A 19,524-nucleotide genomic window follows, 5' to 3' on the forward strand; every position below is an offset into this window, starting at 1 on the left:
CAAGTAATTCATGTTCTACTAACTAGCTCACAAAGCTAACTTTTTCATTAAGATGGATGGTCAGACTAGCTAATTATCGACACCATGAACACAAGAACCAAGACCATGCATGCATTATCGATCCATGTGTATTAACTAGTATATAGATAAGAATCAAATACAATCTTGTTAGTTGGATTAGTCAATGGCTCAATGCCAATGAGCTACAAAAAAAGGGCTTACATGTAGTTAGCTGCTGACCGGATACAAAAGGCTCCAGATCTCCAACATTGTGTTACCTAACGAGGATATAAACTCCACAATCCTTTTTTTAGCTTTGCATGTGATTGTCAGCTAGTATGAAGTTCAAAAAAAACAAATTAATATACAATTGCAAACCCAAATTTAATTATATTGGGTCAACTCTGTAAGCTGCACCAGCAGCAATGACCACGCAGATTGATATTCAGAACTGCGTACAAAATCATGTTATCTGTCGTCGGTTACTCCCACTGCTTTCGAATTACAATCATTTTATATTTGTCCTAATCAACCATTCCAATTTTTTACTATTAATTTCTACAAGCTTATAAAGTTTAATCTATAGGATTTATATTTTTAGATTTATCATTTTTATATTATATTGTTTACATCTTGTTAAGCTACATGGATTTTTAAAAATTAATAATCAAATATAAATATATTTGATTTAAGATAAACAAAAACGAGAAGTAATTTGAACATAGCCTTATCTGTCGCATCTAATTAAAGATAATTAAGATCATAGACAAAGCGGACATAAGAGGAGCATCTGCTCTGCGCAGATCTTAAGTTCTCAACTAGATAAGTCCATATGATTCCTTGCCATTATCTGAAAAAAATATATATATGCATGATTGCTTGCGTCTGCTAACTGTCTACTTGATCCATGTTGGTGTTTACTGTGCACAGCATTTTCAGCGTATATTAATCAGTTTATTAATTGACAAACTCACTATTGAGAACTTAAGATGACGCTGGAGTAGTTTGTTATAGTTAAAGAATGTTATAGTCGCTCTTCAATAATGGCTCTTAAAAATATGTGTGAAAAGGTCATATATATGCAGTGTTTGAAATTTTGGGAACGAAATTTCTGGAAATTTCGGAAATTTTGCCCCCCACCAAAATGCTAACATCTCGCCCAAATTTCGGTTTTTTGCAATTTTTTTATGAATTTGGTCAAATTTTATTTAAATTTATTCAAAATCCGTCAAAAAATAAAAAAAATTCGTACGAAATTTATCCGAAATTCCAGAAATTTCGGTTCTATCACTCAGCAGCGGCAGAACTGCTGCTTCCGAAATTTAAAACCCTGTATATATGTTCAAACAAAGTTGAATCGACTGCCACACTTTATTGATTTAACCGGTGTAGTTTAAAAGCATATATTTGACAAACCATTACTTTTTTTACTGATAGAATAGGCATGATGCACATGAGCAGGTTAATTTATGCAATTAACCGTGCTATCACGAACCACCTAATACCATGATAAATTACTGTCTCCATCGCTCCATGGAAAATAAAAAGAAATGACCAAAGGTTGATCCGGAGATCAATCCAGCTTTATAGGAAAGCCAAAGACGGTTCACACAAAATTTCAATCTCCCAAAAACGGTGACTGATTATATAATTGTTCCAATAGAACATATATTCTATTATAAGACGCTTTAACTTTTTTAATCAAATATTTTTAAGTTTGATTAAATTTATAGGAAAACATAGTAACATTCTCAACGTAAAACAAATATTATTAATATGTATTCAATATTATATTTAATAAAATTAATTTGGTGTTGTAGCTAGTGCTAAATTTTTCTATAACTTTAATCAAACCTATAAAAGTTTGAAAAGAAATCATGATGTCTTGTAATATAAAAGAAACAAAGAATTTACTAGCAACATTCAGTAGACATTAGACCATATGAAACATGAGACACAGAAAGGCAGTGAAAAAAGGAAGAAGATTCTACCTGTCGATGATCAGTTGCCAACTCTGATGACTGACTGACCAGTGACCACAGCCCCGGTTAGCTGGCGATGCTGCAAGACTAATCAAGCAAAAGTCTTGAATAATCTTTTCTCTGGTCCTGCTTCATGCTTGTGTGCATAGATAAATAGGTAAAGGCTGGCAGAACCCAGACAGAAAGCACAAGATCCGAGGAGCAGATCGACCAAAAGTTTCTGATCCCCTCTTCTTCTCGCTTGCTTCTCTCCTACTCGATCAATCTCGCTAGAGCTTCTTGCTTGCTTTGATCTCTCGAGCCTCTAGCCTAGCTTAGCTAGCTAAGCTAGCTACTCATCAGTGTCCTAAGTAGAGTTGCTAGCTAGCTAAGCATGGCGAGCAATGGCGAGGCGACGACGGGGAGCGAGACGGCGGCGCCGGCGCCGGTGCCGGAGCCGACCCCGCCGCCGTGCCAGGGGAGGCTCATCACCGTGCTGAGCATCGACGGCGGCGGCATCCGCGGCCTCATCCCGGCCACCATCCTCGCCTGCCTCGAGGCCAAGCTCCAGGTATATACGTAGCAAGAACACACACACACTGCTGCTAGCTCATCAGCTGATCAGCTCAGCTATGGTGAAATCAAATGCTGATCTGCAAGGAACGGAACAATCGTGTGTTCAACAGCGAAAACATAGTCGCTACAATAGAGAAGAGTCAAGGGATCGATGATATCAAAGGGGATCGCAGACCGTCCATCAGAGATGCATTGATGATAGTGAATCCAATAAGATGTCGTCCCTTGACTGATCTTGATCCCTATTGCTACACCTAAACTATTTGGAACATCTAAATCCCTGGTTTTAATATAAATGATACAAGGTTTTCCGTATTCGGAAAAAAAATATGATGATTAATTTGGTGATGATTAATTCAGGAGCTGGACGGGCCGGAGGCGAGGATCGCGGACTACTTCGACGTGATCGCCGGGACGAGCACCGGGGCGCTGATCACGTCCATGCTGGCGGCGCCGGACGACGACCGGCGGCCGCTCTTCGCCGCCGGCGACCTCACCAACTTCTACCTCGAGAACGGGCCCAAGATCTTCCCGCAGCGGAGGTGCGTGTCGAATATCGATCGATCTCTGTCTTTTTTTCAGAGAATCGATTCGCGATCGCATCACATGTCGATGATCATATCGCTGCATTTTTGTTGAATGCTAATGTTGATTCGTTCGTGACGGGCATATGCACATGCAGGTTAATTAATTCAAAGCTTTAAAACGATTCTTCTTTTGCGAGAAAAAAAGAAAAGAAATTTCTGAAGCTCTTGATATATATAGATCGATTGTTCTTGGTAGGACTTGCATCTGCCTCCTTATGCTCCTTGGTAGGAAAAGACTGGTCTATGTAGTCAAAACTATCATGACATATGGCATCATCTTTGTCACTCCTTTTTATTGATTCGAAGTCACATAACCACACTTAATAACCAGTTTTTTATTCGCAAATAATTGCTTGTAGTTTTGCCATGTTACCTTTATGCTACAGAGAGTTTTGGTTAGAATTTACTTTCTTTTCTAGATAATAGAATATTTTGTTCATATGGCTGGAATTTACTTGGGTCAGGCTATGATTTGCTTGCTTCCACAAATTGTTTTTTTTTTGTTTGGGGGGGGGCAGACGAATTAGGATTTTATTAAGCCGTTTGTGAACTTGTTATGTCACTTCACCACTCTGTTTTGTCCTCTCTTTTTTTTTTCTGCCTACGAAGGAAAGTGACCAAATCAGATTAGAACAAAGGAGTTAAAAGGTGTAGTACGGAGTACACATTGCAAAAGACAACAAACGTGGTTGTTGGGAAAAAAGCACATGCTAAATAACAGTGCTAGACTTGACCTCTTTCCAAATATTGACACTGGTTGATGACCTGTCATACAAAAAAAAGAATTATTCCAGGGATATAAGTACTGCAATTATTTTGTGTACTGCTATCTCCCTTTCTAAATATAAGTATTTTAGTTGACAGTCTCAGAAATGCTCCTATATTATTACTATAAGAAGTATTGATAAGAGCTATAATTTCAAATACTATGGTGACATCGAAAACAATTTTTTTTAAAAGAGCAATTAAGTAATTATATAAGGTTTTGTAGGGTTGGGTTCTTGACACCAGTGGCAAACCTGATCGGCGTGGTGAGGGGGCCCAAGTACGATGGCTCGTTCTTGCATGACAAGATCAAGAGCCTTACGCATGACGTTACCATCTCAAACACGGTCACCAACATCGTTGTACCGGCTTTCGATGTCAAATACTTACAACCCATCATCTTTTCCACCTATGAGGCCAAGAATGAGCCCCTCAAGAATGCCCACCTCTCCGACATCTGTATCAGCACGTCAGCAGCGCCGACATACTTCCCCGCGCACTTCTTCAAGACCACCGACGTCTCCTCCGGCAAGTCTCGGGAGTTCCACCTCATCGATGGCGGTGTCGCTGCAAACAACCCGGTACTGAGCACATACCATTTAATACAAGAAATTTTACTTCTCTAAGAGGTTAAAATTGTTGATATCAAAATTTACATCAGAAGATGGGATACCTTCTAATATCTTCTTAGTCACCGTAAAATCACTCGTTTAGTATACCTTCAATCTCAAAAGGCAAAAATATCAATTGTGAATTGTTGGTACCATCTCCTCCTGAACACAACTTTGACCATTTTATTGAGTGCTCATGCATGCAGACAATGGTAGCCATGTCTATGATCAGCAAGGAAGTGTTGCGTGAGAACCAGGACTTTAAATTGGGTAAGCCAGCAGATTACAAGCACTACCTGGTGATCTCAATCGGGACAGGGACGGCGAAGATGGCGGAGAAGTACACCGCGCCGGCATGCGCCAAATGGGGTGTGCTCCGGTGGCTCTATGACGGCGGCTTCACCCCACTCATCGACATCTTCACTCATGCTAGTGCTGACATGGTCGACATCCACGCGTCCGTTCTCTTCCAGTCTCTCTGCTGCGAGAAGAGCTACCTCCGTATTCAGGTGACTACCATGGTTTGAAATTTCGTTAATTTTGGCCCCCACTGACAAGCACAAATCTCCCCGAAATTTTTGGTTTTTTATCAAATGTTTGTAAATTTAGTCAAAATTTAACAAATTCAATCAAAATACGTTAAAATTAAAATATTTTTGGTAAAAAAATGGAAATCACGAAATTTTCAAATTTCTGGCAACCAAGGCGGCAACCGAAATTGCAAACCCTGGTGACTACTCCCTCCCTCTGTTTCAAGTTATATGTCGCATTGATTTATTTTCCTAATCAAACTTGTTTAGGTTTGATCAAATTTATAGAAAAATAAAGTAACATTTCCAATACAAAATAAATATATTCAACGTAATATTTAATGAAACTAATTTGGTGCTGTAAATGTTACTATTTTTTTTATAAACTTGGTCAAATCTAGAAGTTTGACTACGGAAAAAGTCGAAACGACTTATAATATGACACGGAGGAAATAGCTATATATTAAGTTGCATACTATTATCGGTCTACTTGTATCATTACATTAATATACTTCTAACACCAGTAAAAATTAACCTAGCTACTAACCGACCAACTAGTTCACCCAAAAGCTTCTATATTTTCATCTTCTCGTAGTCGTGACACTAAAATTGAGTGTTCGTGTATATAGGACGATTCGCTGGAGGGGCACACGTCGTCGGTGGACATCGCGACGAAGGAGAACATGGAGGCACTGATCAAGATCGGCAAGGACCTTCTGACTAAGCGAGTGGCGAGGGTGAACATCGACACCGGAGTATACGAGCCCGTTGATGGAGAGGGCACCAACGAGGAGGCACTCGCTCGCTTTGCCAAGAAGCTCTCAGAGGAGAGAAGGCTACGCAGAAACAACCTCAGTTCCTCTTGAGCTGAGCTAAAGCTAAGTTAGCTAGCTAGCTCAGTTCTAGCTAAGCTAAGCTAAGATGTAAAATTAAGTAATACAGCCTGTGATGTAGTAAGTGTGATGTGGGTGAGGTATTATGCATATTGTAATAATGTTGGTTTGGTTTTCAATAATTAATCAGCATGTGTTTATTTGAGCCAGCTGGGACCGCCAAGTGGCAAATGCCATTATTTTAGTTTTGCATCTATCAGCGTCAGTCTAGCTACCTAGTGCCAATCGGTCATTGATTTTTCAGAAGCTGACCAATAATGCACAAACACATGAGACCACACACAGACAGACAGGCAGAGATGATGCTGAATATAATCCAGAGAAGATCGATCATTCAGATCTCTAGCTCGGCGACAAACTACTACTTCCTCTGTTTCATAATATAAGTCATTCTAGTATTTCCCACATTCATATTAATGCTAATAAATCTAGATATATATGTATATATATAGATTCATTAGCATCAATATAAATATGGAAAATGCTAGAATGACTTAGAATAGGCATGATGCACATGTGCAGGTTTATGCAATTAACCATGCTACCACGAACTACCTAATACCATCATAAATTAGTATCTTCATCCCTCCATGTCAAATACTACTATTTTTATAACAAGCAAGGGAATTTACTATTCGCCTTTCAGATGGTACTCCAACTTATTTTTAAATAGATGATACTACTGACTTCTAGATAAATTTTTTTTTGACTATTTCTCTTATGAAAGAAATAATGTAATTATTCCCTCCAGTCATAAATATATATTTAACGTGGTTGACTTTGACCTTAAAGTTTCATCATTTGTCTTATTGTGCGAGTATGAAAAAAATATAAATCATACTTAAAGTATCTTTTTATAATAAAATTAAGTCATAGTTAAAATTATAAAATATTTTCAATAATATAAATATCCAAACGTATATTTAAAAGTTAATATCGTCATCTATTAAAAACCGGAAAGAAACGCTTCAGCACGTAGACCCTCAATCTCAAGCATTTTGCTGTTGAATTTTTTTTCCTCAAAATAACCCTAATTTTCTTTCATTTTGCAGGAATAAGATACAACCTGAAAAAAAAAAGACCAATGATTGATCCGAAATCATTCCAGCTTTATACGAAAGCCAAAGATGGTTCGCACAAAATTTCAGTCTCCCGAAGGTTTCACATTTTCGCCTAATGGTTGGGTGACTGATTATATCATTGTTCCAATAGAACATATATTCCATTACTCCCTCCAGTTTATAGTATAAGACTCTTTAACTTTTCTAATCAGATATTTTTCAGTTTGATTAAACTTATATAAAAGCGACTTATATCTTTACATTTCAACTTATGAATGAAACATTTGATGTAACATATGAAACATCAAGTTCCGCCGAATTGAAATACCAGCACATCTAGATCGACCATGGACAAAGTTATATATGGAACACCATAAAAAACCATTGCAACATTTCAATTCAACACAAAAGAACATCAAGTTACACCAGCTGAAACATCAAGAAATCACACTCGTCCACTTTACTCGTGCTCTTCTCTTGAGTGTTGCTGACAGTGAGGCATCGACGTTCACGCCGACCTCCTCGAACAGGAAAGAAGAAAAGGGTCATCACTGCTCGTATCTGCGAGCTCGACAAGAAGCTCGAGGCATGCCATCGCGTCCACAACATCTTCCCTATTGACGGGCACCACACCGTCGTCGAGCGCCGCCTCCAGGTCCGGACCTCCCTCTCCCATAGCTTCCTGCATACAGCAAAGGATGGAGATCGATGAGAGGAGAAAGAGATTTTTTTAGATAATGGATTATATTAAACCTGGCCTCTACACCTTGCGAGGGTGTACACAGCCAAAACCATAGTCACGAGTACAAAAGACTCCTCCCATTACATAGGGACACACAAATAAAAGTTTAACAAACGATTAAAGAGAAATGGAGGCTAAACTTCAATTCTTCTTCGAAAATTCCATCCAAAGGTAGAGAAGAACTCCATAACTCGCTTCTCCAAAATTCTGCACTTGACTTGAGCTTCTTCTCCTTCAACTTTTTTAAGAAGCAAATACCAAAACCTTGCCCAATGAGTTGCCTTGAATATTACCTGTAAGAAAGAAATATGATTGTAGCCGTTAAAGACTATGTCATTCCTACTAAGACACAAAGTCCAACAAATTGCCACTATGCCCTCCCAAGTTTGTCTTTTGAGTTTAGGTTCAAAACCATTCAACCAATTACCAAACATATGAGTGCAACTTCTAGGTTGTATAACCACGAAAGTAAAATAAACCGCACTCCATATGTATCTAGCCAGAGATGGGTTTTTTTTTCTGACATTCAGAAAGAGATGAGTTGATAGTAATGGAGAGAGAGGGGGATGAAATAAAGCCTAGTTTACGAAAAACCTATCGCGCGATCGATCGCCCCAGGCGATCAGTTCCCCTCCCCCACGCAGTTTCTTTTTTTTGGCACTGCGCACCCTATTTTAATAAATTTGTACACCTAAAGTTTGTATACTTCAAGTTTACACATCTAAAGTTTATACACCTAAAGTTTAGAGACACAAAGTTTATAAGTCAAAAGTTTATATACCCGTTTCAAATTTGAATTTGAATTCAAATATTTTTTATATATAGTATTTCTATACATCTAAAGTTTATACACCTAACGTTTATAATTAAGCCAAAAGTTTATATACCTGATCAAATTTGAATTTGCATTCAAATATTTTTTTATATATAGTATTTCTATACATAAAGTTTATACGTGCGAAGTTTACGGTATAAAGTCTATACATAAGTATAGAGTCTATGCACATAAATAAGAGTATTAGATTTTTTTTTCTATTTTTTTAACTTTTTTCTAACTTTGTTTTTTTGTTTTTTTAAAATTTATGGTGTAGTAGGAAGAGAAGAAGGGGAGGAGGAAGGGGGATAAGAGCGTGTTAGGGGAGGGATGGGGGATGATTGCCCACAACGATCACCCGCCCATTAGCGACGCCCCTGATTTAGTTACCAATATTTTTTTATCAAAAACGTCACATCGAATCTTTGGATATATGCATGGAGCATTAAATATAGATAAAAACAAAAACTAATTGTACAGTTTGCATGAAAATCGCGAGACGAATCTTTTGAGCCTAATTAGTCCATGATTAGCCATAAGTGCTACAGTAACCCACATGTGCTAATGACGGCTTAATTAGGCTCAAAAGATTCGTCTTGCGGTTTCCAGGCGAGTTATAAAATTAGTTTTTTTTATTCGTGTCCAAAAACATCTTTCGACATATCTGATGTGACACCCAAAAATTTTCATTTTGCGAAATAAACAGGGCCTAAGTAGATAAGAATGGATAGGATGGGTACATAAAGCTGCCTAGGATGCTGAATGAATGAAAGACTTGGATTGAATCAAGTGGTTTTAACTGTTGGTTTTAACTTGGATTGAATCAATTTGATTGTACTGTCGGGCGCCGGGGCCTGATCATTTTCGTAATCTTCTCTCTGGTCATGCTTGTGTGCATAGTCAGTACTCATTATTTAACTCTAATTATTGAGTTTATAAATAGAGATTTGCTTCGGTAAAAAAAAAAGTACCTCGAGGTTACCAGAGTAAATCTCTTATAAATAGGCAAAAGTTGGGAGAACCCAGACATAAAGCATGCGAGAAGCAGATCTCCGATCCCCTCTGCTTCGCTTGCTTCTCTCCCGCTCGATCAATCTCACTTCTTCCTTGCTCTGATCTCTCAATTAAGCCTCTAGCTACTGATCAGTCCTAAGCTAGCAGCAGGTAGGTGTCAGAAAGGTGGTGGCTAGCTTTCATGGCGAGCAATGGCGAGGCGACGACGGAGAGCGAGACGGCGGCGCCGGCGCCGGTGCCGGAGCCGACCCCGCCGCCGTGCCAGGGGAGGCTCATCACCGTGCTGAGCATCGACGGCGGCAGCATCCGCGGCCTCGTCCCGGCCACCATCCTCGCCTGCCTCGAGGCCAAGCTCCAGGTATATACGTAGCAAGAACACACACACACTGCTGCTAGCTCATCAGCTGATCAGCTCAGCTCAGCTATGGTAAAATCAAATGCTGATCTGCAAGGAAGGGAACAATCACCTCACTACTATAGAAAGACATATTCAGGACGGTATCATAGGTGTCGAAATAGATAAAATTGGTATCTATAATATTTTTCACACCTCCATATGTTGAAAAAAAAAACTAAAACATTTAAGCGACTATATATATCGGTTCTATAGAAAAACCGACACCTATACTAAGTACCGGTTTTTTGTCCTTATCTTATCGTAGCTGTTAATTAATTAAATAACCGGCACCTATAATAATTGTTGGTTTTAAAAAATATCGATACCCGTAAAAACAAAGCCGAGCTGACTGCCCTTCCTTATCCTCCCAAGTAGATAAAGACCTCACTCCCGCGCCTCTCTCTCTCTCTCTCCTCATGCGTGGCGGCGGTGGGAGGGGAACCAGCAACAGGGGCACCTCTCTCCCTACCCAGGCAACGGCGGTGCCCTCCCTTCCACCAAATCAGGCGGGAGGGGAGGCGGCGGCAACAAAGGTTGGTAGAGGGAGGGGAACTTGCAGCAGGGATGATGCCCTCCCCTCCGTCAAATCCGACAGGAGGGGAGGCGGCGGCGGTAGGGGCACCTCCCCTCCGACAGATCCGGTGGGAGGGGAGGCAGTGCCAGCTATGAGCAATGGCAGAAGGGGAGTCGGCTGTGATAGCAGCAGCGCCCTCCCTGACTTCAGCCCATTCTTTATGTTATGAGTGTTCTTAGTGTTGGACTTTTTTAGTGTTTGGTATTCTTGAGTTCTTGGTTGTTCTTGTGTTTTTTGATTAAATGTTATATACAATTTTGATTCGAGCCGATGCATCGAGTTGGGTATTTTTTTTATTTGTAGAACCTTAAAAGTGTCGGTTCCTAAACCGGCAACAGAACCTAAATCCGACACCTTTGTGGGGTTTCCAACCGACATCAATTAAAGTTTTTTAGTAGTACACGTTCAAGGGCGAGACGAAAGATCATGCGGGAGGTGGCGGAGCTTACGGCCATGAAAGCCGCGCTACAATGCGAGATAGGAGTGCCCATCTAAGTGGTGTACCTAAGTGGTGTACGTACTCGGTCGTCCCTGGAGTTGCGAGAGATCAACCTTCGAAAAAAACAAGATCGATTTTCTTTTTCTATATGTACATATAGCTGCTAGTACACTACCTATATGAATCATCTAAATCTCTGATCTTAATACAAATGATACACATTTTATGTATTCGCGAAAAAATCATGATGATTAATTCAGGAGCTGGACGGGCCGGAGGCGAGGATCGCGGACTACTTCGATGTGATCGCCGGGACGAGCACCGGGGCGCTGATCACGTCGATGCTGGCGGCGCCGGACGACAACCGGCAACCGCTCTTCGCCGCCGACGACCTCACCAAGTTCTACCTCGAGAACGGGCCCAAGATCTTCCCGCAACAGAGGTGCGTGTCAATCTCCGTCAATTATTTTTTTTAAATATAAAGTGAATTGTACAACTTTCTTCGTCACCTTAAATTTTTGAGTTGAACCAGTCGGTGCATGCAAGTCAATATATTTTTCCCGAGAATCGATTCGATCACATGTCCATCGCTGCAATTTGGTTGCGTGCTTGATTCATTCGTGACGGGGCATATGCAGGGTTCACACTTCACAGCTTTAAAACGACATTTCTGAAGCTCTTTGATCTATCGATTGGTCTTGGTAGAACGCAAAATTCTAAAATCGCAGATTATAATAACTACACAAGAAGAGGAAAAATACAGAAATATAATATCACGCTACGTAGAATTGTATAGGATTCTGAAACACAAGAATAGTGGAGTTGGTCCCTGTGGACAGATTGCAGGGAGTGAACACATAAATTTCGAAGGAACTTGCGGATGACAGAGAAAGAAGAGTGATAAAGGGAGAAAGTGTATTGTACTTCTTAGAAAAAATTCCTATAAAATAATTATTTTTCTATGGAATTAGGGGGCAAAGGAGGTCAATTCTTAGGAATTTTGGCATCTTATTCCTTCGTTCCAAAGAACCCATATGAAAAATTTAGCAAAGATTCGGGTTATCCACAAATATTAAGTTCCTTCAATCCAAATGGGCCTTTAAAATTTTCGAATTTGTTTGGATTTAATAAGAATCTCTTTGAAATTAGTAAAAACATGTTCAAACTTAAAAAAAATCTTTCAATTTTCTGATATTTAGTCCCCTGATTTTCTTTTTGAAACGTATAATTAAGCTGGAGAGGAAAAAAATTTAATGGTTGTGCTAGTGGACGACAATTGGAGGTTTGGAACCGTTTAGGTTAATCGGTATTTAGTGGGCGATAGGTACTAAAGACACCGAAGGCTCATCTGCTTTTAGATTACGAAAAGACTGGTCTGTGTAGTCAAACTATCATGACATGGCATCATCTTTATCACCCCTTTTATAATTTTGTTGATTTTTTTCAAGAAACACAACAAACAACAAACGCACGCAGACAGTTATAACGCACGTGCACTTATCTATAAAATAAGCGCACACACATCTTACTTTTATGAGCATCTTTTAAAAAAATTTGAATCATGTCTCGCTATTAACGGATACATCGTTTATCATTAAAATAATAATTAGTTATAAATGCTTCTTGCAGCCAGGTGATCACCAGGTTTTTTATTTGCGAATAATTGCTTGTACTCATTTAACCACACTTAGTAACCTGTTTTTTATTCGCAAATAATTGCTCGTAGTTTTGTCGCGTCACCTTTAAGCTTCAGAGGATTTTGGTTGGAATTTACTTGGGACAAGCTACGGTTTTTCATGATTCGATCTTCAGATGGGTCTAGGACTGTAAGGTTATGAGTAGTAATGGATTCGTCAACCTAGATGAAGCAAAATACATGCATTTTTAAGCGGTTGTGATGTCACATCGCCACTCTGTTTTGTTTTGTCCTCTGTTTATAATCTGCCGGCGAAGGAACGTGACGAAATCAGATTAGAATAAAGGAGTTAAAAGGTACAGAGTACATATTACAAACGACAACAAACGTGGTTGTTTTTTTTTTTCGAAGCCTAAGGCGAAACTTTTTTCCACTTTTATAATTAGAAGAAGAGAATTGATCCAGTTTATAAGGAAAATCGAGCCCGAAAATCGTACAACTGCACAGTTAATTACAGGAAAACAGGTTGAAACCCACCGCTACAAAACTAACAACAACGGCGGAGTCTAAACACAGGGCGTCGCCGCCAGGCTAAACACAAAAGCGACACAACAGCTCCCACATCGCAGAAGAGGTGTTATCGTTGCCGAACTAGCCGCCCAAGCGATCCAGCAGCGCTGACTTCACAACCGCAGCGACATTGAAGGCACAAAGGTCGCCAAAGCGAAAAGCAGCTCTAACCTCCAACGATGGACATCAGCCAAGCCACCGAGGAGCCACATCCTTCACACGCCCAGCACCAGAACTCCTTGGAAGAGACTGCAACATGTCATCATTGCCAAACGTCGCCGCACCCCATCAGCGAGCAGCTTCAACTTCACCAGCATTGCCGCACCCCATCAGCGAGCAGCTTCAACTTCACCAGCAGAAACAACCGAAGAGTGTGTCGCCGGCCACAAGAATGAAGCAAACCCAAGAAGGCTAAGGCCTCGCCGAACAAGTTATGGGAGCTTTTGAACCGAAAAAGACCATCAACAGTCGTCGATGCGTTGGAACTTCTCCGAAGCGATGCCCCCAAGGAAGACACGATGCGTAGCGCCGCCACCGCTCGTTTGAATTCAGAATAAGGTTTTCACCTGGAGATTGTGGCGATATGAAAGAACGCCATGACAACGCCTCCAAGAAGGGAAACAGCGCCCACGGGCATCATCGTTGTCGAACTGGCCAAAGGCACGGCAAAGCATTCGCCAGCATCTTCACATCACCCACACAAACACCCCCATATCGATGGCCACAGAATAGTCCATGACGTCTAACAAGCAGTCATACCAACTCCACATCCGCACATCGCCACACATGAGCCACGAGACCCGCCACCGGCAGAAGAACCCCCTACCGAGCAGGAGGCTCGCCGCCAGCATGCAATCCCACCGAAGCCCGCCTAGGCGTCGTTGCGCGGCCACCGCGCTCGCCGAAGCCCACCCGAGCCGTGCAATGCCGCCACACGCAGCCATCCCACCAACCGGCTACCCTGGCTCCATCACCCACACTGCGACGCTGCCCCTCGCAAGCCGGTGACGTCCGCACCGCCGCAGCATCCGTTGTCGCCACAACCACACGCCGCCACGGACGGACGCCGAAGCTGACGCCGTGACCTCGGCGCGAGCGAGCCGCCGCTGCCAGCCGCGAATCTGACGCCCGCCCACCGCGACGCCGCCCCTGCCTGCCGCCGGTCTCCAGGCAGCCCGCCAGATCTGGCCGGAGCCGTCCCGAGTTTGGTCGCGGAAGCTGCTGCCGCCGCCACCTCCGGAGGCTCCCCGGCCTTTGCAAGCGTGTGGCCGCGCCGACCAGCCGCCGCCATTCCGCGTTGCCCGGCGCACCACGTCGCCTCCTCACGTTTCCCGTCGGTCGGCCACTGCCGATGCCCGCGCCGCCATCCTCGCCGGCCAAATCCAGCGGCGGTGGGCCAGATCCAGCCGTGTGGAGTCGGATCCAGCGGCGGCGGCGCCGGATCCCAGCCACGCGTCGCACCACCGCGCAGTTTCCCCGCCGCCGACATCCTGGCGGGCCGCGCGGTTTCCGGCGGCACGCTCCGGCGGCGGCGAGGCGGGGGAGAGGAAGGGAGGGTGGCGGCGGCCGGGGACTAGGGTTCGTCCCTGGTCTTCCGCGCGTGGACGACCGTGATCGTCGTTTCACTCAAGAGAAAAATCTTCATGCGAAGGGAATGTAGCCCGAGCCACAAACGTGGTTGTTGAAAAAAAGAGAAAAGGCACATGCCTTGCAAGACTCGATAACCAGTCAAATGTTAAGGGCTCATTTGAAATTTGAAACATATGATTGAGAAAATAGAGAAATAATAAAATATAAGATTTTATAGGAATATGAGTGTAAAACAAAGAATTACAAAACATAACACATGAAAAAACTTATGAAAAACTTAGGAATGACTGTTTGATTGGATCATAAGAAAAACATAAAAATTTGAGAAAAGAAAGACTCAAAGAAAAATTTTCATGATGTTCTATCTTATATTAAATTCCCTCCAAAACTTATGTAGAACGATGGAATTTCATAGGATTCTATAGGGTCCACTCCTTTAATTCAAAGGGCTATATAGAAAAAATCCAATATGAATTAAATCCTTTAAATTCCTAGCATTGGTTGATGATCAGTCATAAATATAAATTTATTCAAGGAGTATTAGTTCTGCAATTATATTGGTACTGCTACCTCCTTTTTTAAATATAAGCATCTATCTATTAACTTAATAAAGTAATAGAAAAAAACATCCACATTAACTCTCAACGTCTAGAAATTTTCATGTTAATTGGAGTAAAATTAAAAAATATATAGGAAGAACTCATTGCAGATAAGGACTCTTTCTTTTAAATTTTAGAAAGAAAAATCACGTTATATATGTGTAGTGACCGATCGACACCTGCACAAAACGATCAATCTTTTGCAAGGAAAAAAAAACTAAGCTTCTACATTAACCGTTACAACACAAATCACAAGTGTGATTGTCTGTGATAGGTAGTATCCAATATTGGCTCATTGCTCATCTCGATGTATTCCCTCTGTTGCAAGTTGCAACAAATCAAATCTCTAATGGCAGGTTCATATGTGAATCCTGATGCATTTATCTGTCTATCTATATTATCTTAACATGATAGAAAAATGCCACCATATTGGCTCCCACTTTCTTAAAATTCCCATATTAATTAGAGAAAAAGAAAAATTAATGTCCAAATAAAAATATAATTCAATATATCTGAAATTTGGAATAAAAAATTATCTTCAGCTACCTATAGAAAAAGAAAAGTATTTTGAAATAGAAATACAATTTAATATATCTGAAATTTGGAAAAAAGAATTTGAAGAAAATGTATGAGAAGTCTACGGGGTATAACTGTAAAAAGCAGGTAAAAAAATAGATGGCTAATAAAATGGTGCAGGGTGGGTCCACTTAAAGTAACAACGTTACTACAAGTTAAATACATATTCGTGTAGCAGCTAGGGGAGCGGGGTGGGAGGACAGGGCGTGGGGAGGGGAGGGGGGTTTTACCCAGGGGGTGGGGGTTGTGGGTATAGTATAGTATAATATAGTGTGTGTGTCTATATATATATATATATATATATATATATATATATATATATATATATATATATATATATATATATATATATATATATATATATATATATATATATATATATACAGTGTTAACCGCGTAATCTGCGCGGGTCACCATGTTAGTTGAATTGATTATCTATTGATCATTACTGCATTTCAGAGATTATGTTGATGTCGAAAACAACAAATTTAATTTCGTCGCAAAGAGTTATTAAGTAATTATGTATGATTTTATAGGGTTGGGTTCTTGACGCCGGTGGCGAACCTGATTGGCACGGTGAGAGGGCCCAAGTATGACGGCTCGTTCTTGCACGACAAGATCAAGAGCCTTACCCACGATGTGACCATTGCCGACACAGTCACCAACATCGTCGTGCCAGCATTTGATGTCAAGTATCTGCAACCCATCATCTTCTCCACCTACGAGGCCAAGAACGAGCCCCTCAAGAACGCCCACCTCTCCGACATCTGCATCAGCACGTCAGCGGCGCCCACTTACTTCCTCGCGCACTTCTTCAAGACCACCAGCCCCTCCGGCGAGTCTCGAGAGTTCCACCTTATTGATCGCGGTGTCGCTGCAAACAACCCGATACCGAGCATATATCATTTAGTATGAGAAATTTAATTCTTTTAAGAGGTATCAAAATTTACATCAGAAGGTATGATACCTCCTAATATCTTCTTAATCACCATAAAATCACTCGTTTAGTATATATACCTTCAATCTCAAAAGGCAACATATCAATTGTGCACATTGTTGGTACCATCTTGAACACAACTTTGACCATTTGTTGAGTGCTCGTGCGTGCAGACAATGGTAGCCATGTCTATGATCAGCAAGGAGGTGTTGCGCGAGAACCAGGACTTCAAATTGGGTAAGCCAGCAGATTACAGGCACTACTTGGTGATCTCGATCGGGACGGGAACGGCGACGATGGCGGAGAAGTACACCGCACCGGCATGCGCGAAATGGGGTGTACTCCGGTGGCTCTACGACAGCGGCTTCACCCCACTCATCGACATCTTCAGCCATGCAAGTGCAGACATGGTCGACATCCATGCCTCCGTTCTCTTCCAGTCTCTCTCCTGCGAGAAGAGCTACCTCCGCATTTAGGTGACTACCATGGTTTGAAATTTTGGTTTGAAATTTCGGCCCCCACTGGCAAGCACAAATTTCCATGAAATTTTTGGATTATTTTTCAAATATTTGTGCATTTGGTAAAAAATTTTCGAAATTCAATCAAAATATGTTCAAAATTCAAATAATTTTGGTAAAAAAAACCCGGAAATCATGAGATTTTCAAATTTTCGGCAACCACGGTGGCAACCAAAATTGCAAACCCTAGTGACTACTCCCTCCCTATGTTTCATGTTATAAGTTGCTTTGATTTTTTTTCTAATCAAATTTCTTTAGATTTGATCAAGTTTATAGAAAAATATAATAATATTTTCAATACAAAATAGATATATTATCATAATATATTCAGCGTAATATTTAATAAAACTAATTTTGTGTTGTAAATGTTGCTAATTGTTCCTATAAATTTGGTTAAATCTATAGAAGTTTGACTACGAAAAAAATCAAAAACAACTTATAAAATATAACACGGAGGAAGTATTAGCTATTAAGTTGCATATGCACCCAACTATTATCGGTCTACTTGTATCATTACATTAATATACTTCTAACACCAGTAAAAATTAACCTAGCTACTAACCGACCAACTAGTTCACCCAAAAGCTTCTATGTTTTCACCTTCTCGTAGTCGTGACACTAAAATTGAGTGTTCGTGTATATAGGACGATTCGCTGGTGGGGCACACGTCGTCGGTGGATATCGCGACGGAGGAGAACATGGAGGCACTGATCGGGATCGGCAAGGACCTTCTGAAGAAGCCAGTGGCGAGGGTGAACATAGACACTGGAGTACACGAGCCCGTCGATGGCGAGGGCACCAACGAGGAGGCACTCGCTCGCTTCGCTAAGAAGCTCTCAGAGGAGAGAAGGCTACGCAGAAACAGCCTCAGTTCCTCTTGAGCTGAGCTAAAGCTAAGTTAGCTAGCTAGCTCAGTTCTAGCTAAGCTAAGCTAAGCTAAGATGTAAAATTAAGTAATTGCTGTGATGTCGTAAGTGTTTGTGGGTGAGGTATCATATGCATATTGTAATAATATTGGTTTGGTTTTCATTGCATTAATTGCATGTTAATATATATGTACTTAAGCAACACTGAAATCTATAATTAATCAGCATGTTTTTATTTTAGCCAGCTGGGACCGGCAAGTGGCAAATGCCATTATTTAATTTTGCATCAGCATCAGTCTAGCTAATAACCTAGTGCCAATCGGTCATTGAATTTTCAGAAGCTGAACAATAATGCAGAAACCCATGAGACCACACGCAGGTAGACAGAGATGATGCTGAATTCAGAGTAGATCGATCATTCAGATCTCTAGCTCGGCGACAGGCAACTTTTTCACCTTTCTCAGATACCCATGAGATGTAGCAAGCTTCATCTTCATCTTCTCCTCCTACCTCCAGAAAAGTTGTCTGATTCTCTCTACACTAGCCATGGATTTCCTGGCCCTGACAAGGTAACATGTGTGATGCAGCTGGCCCCACTGGCAGTGTCACATTCAGCTGGGTGCAGATCCATCCAATTCGATCACACTGTCAGCTCAGGGAATTGCAGCTGCTGCTGCTGATGCATGCATTGCATCCAAGAACGTCCCAAGAAATAAAAGCCTGCAACATCTTCAGTGGAACATATGGTCTTATAATGAATGTTCAGTCGTCTTCAGGCCACTTTCCTCCCATTCTAGGTTTCAAAGTGATTTTCTGTGTTTCGTTTTTTAGATGGTGGAAGTAATCGCTTCCGGCTTTTAACATCGAAATAACATACACATTTGCATTATTATAAGCATGTGCGAAAATTCATGAAATGTCTAATAAGCTAGAACAACTCGAAAATTATGCATCCCATGATTCTTTTTTAACTGCCATTCGTTTTTTTTTCAATAAGAAAGATGATGATTACATCCCGAGCCTCTGCAATACACCATTCATTAAGGTTGAAAACTTGATCTCGCATTACTTGCTCAAAGGGGTGGCTCACATCAACGGCCAAATCTAGCTCCCAGATTATAATTTACAATCTAGCAAGAAACTGCAGAAAAGAAAAGGATAAAAAGAGAAGGAACAGTGCTGTAAACTAAGACTCCATTATTTTTCCCTCTCCTCTGATCTTTGCCGTAGATTCTTGATCCGACGGTACGGGAGTGCGCACTGTATCC

General features: G+C 41.1%; 3 protein-coding genes across 6 annotated transcripts; all 3 read left to right on the forward strand.

Moving 5' to 3' along the window:
- The first annotated feature begins 2,062 nt into the window (after positions 1 to 2,062).
- LOC4350912 (patatin-like protein 1) lies at positions 2,063 to 6,072 on the forward strand. The gene is made up of 5 exons (XM_015759971.3): positions 2,063 to 2,532; positions 2,898 to 3,079; positions 4,116 to 4,470; positions 4,707 to 5,009; positions 5,660 to 6,072. The coding sequence occupies exons 1-5, from the start codon at positions 2,356 to 2,358 to the stop codon at positions 5,894 to 5,896; spliced, it is 1,254 nt and encodes a 417-aa protein (XP_015615457.1). The 5' UTR covers positions 2,063 to 2,355; the 3' UTR covers positions 5,897 to 6,072.
- Positions 6,073 to 9,524: 3,452 nt separating this feature from the next.
- Positions 9,525 to 18,496, forward strand: LOC9270328 (patatin-like protein 1). 4 transcript variants are annotated; one of them, XM_066305641.1, is made up of 5 exons: positions 9,525 to 9,912; positions 11,225 to 11,406; positions 16,472 to 16,893; positions 17,046 to 17,348; positions 18,035 to 18,496. In XM_066305641.1, exons 1-3 carry the CDS (start codon positions 9,736 to 9,738, stop codon positions 16,848 to 16,850), a joined length of 738 nt encoding a protein of 245 aa, XP_066161738.1. In that variant the 5' UTR covers positions 9,525 to 9,735; the 3' UTR covers positions 16,851 to 16,893; positions 17,046 to 17,348; positions 18,035 to 18,496. The 4 variants fall into 4 exon arrangements, with proteins under 4 accessions (XP_066161738.1, XP_066161737.1, XP_066161739.1 ...); XM_066305643.1 differs by lacking the exon at positions 9,525 to 9,912 and adding an exon at positions 10,322 to 10,484; XM_066305640.1 differs by having other exon boundaries at positions 16,472 to 17,348.
- LOC107275275 (patatin-like protein 3) lies at positions 17,058 to 18,271 on the forward strand. The gene is made up of 2 exons (XM_015760846.1): positions 17,058 to 17,300; positions 18,035 to 18,271. The coding sequence occupies exons 1-2, from the start codon at positions 17,058 to 17,060 to the stop codon at positions 18,269 to 18,271; spliced, it is 480 nt and encodes a 159-aa protein (XP_015616332.1).
- Positions 18,497 to 19,524: the final 1,028 nt, after the last annotated feature.

Source organism: Oryza sativa, chromosome 11, assembly GCF_034140825.1.
Source record: "Oryza sativa Japonica Group chromosome 11, ASM3414082v1".
Lineage (NCBI taxonomy): Eukaryota > Viridiplantae > Streptophyta > Magnoliopsida > Poales > Poaceae > Oryza > Oryza sativa.

Excerpts from the sequence above, each read along its gene's own strand:
- LOC4350912 (XM_015759971.3), top strand. The coding sequence starts at position 2,356 with ATGGCGAGCAATGGCGAGGCGACGACGGGGAGCGAGACGGCGGCGCCG. Across the intron at positions 2,533-2,897 it reads GCCTCGAGGCCAAGCTCCAG|GAGCTGGACGGGCCGGAGGC; the intron begins GTATATACGTAG and ends TGATTAATTCAG. Across the intron at positions 4,471-4,706 it reads GTGTCGCTGCAAACAACCCG|ACAATGGTAGCCATGTCTAT; the intron begins GTACTGAGCACA and ends TCATGCATGCAG.
- LOC9270328 (XM_066305640.1), top strand. The coding sequence starts at position 9,736 with ATGGCGAGCAATGGCGAGGCGACGACGGAGAGCGAGACGGCGGCGCCG. Across the intron at positions 9,913-11,224 it reads GCCTCGAGGCCAAGCTCCAG|GAGCTGGACGGGCCGGAGGC; the intron begins GTATATACGTAG and ends TGATTAATTCAG. Across the intron at positions 11,407-16,471 it reads AAGATCTTCCCGCAACAGAG|GGTTGGGTTCTTGACGCCGG; the intron begins GTGCGTGTCAAT and ends ATGATTTTATAG.
- LOC107275275 (XM_015760846.1), top strand. The coding sequence starts at position 17,058 with ATGTCTATGATCAGCAAGGAGGTGTTGCGCGAGAACCAGGACTTCAAA. Across the intron at positions 17,301-18,034 it reads TGGTCGACATCCATGCCTCC|GACGATTCGCTGGTGGGGCA; the intron begins GTTCTCTTCCAG and ends TCGTGTATATAG.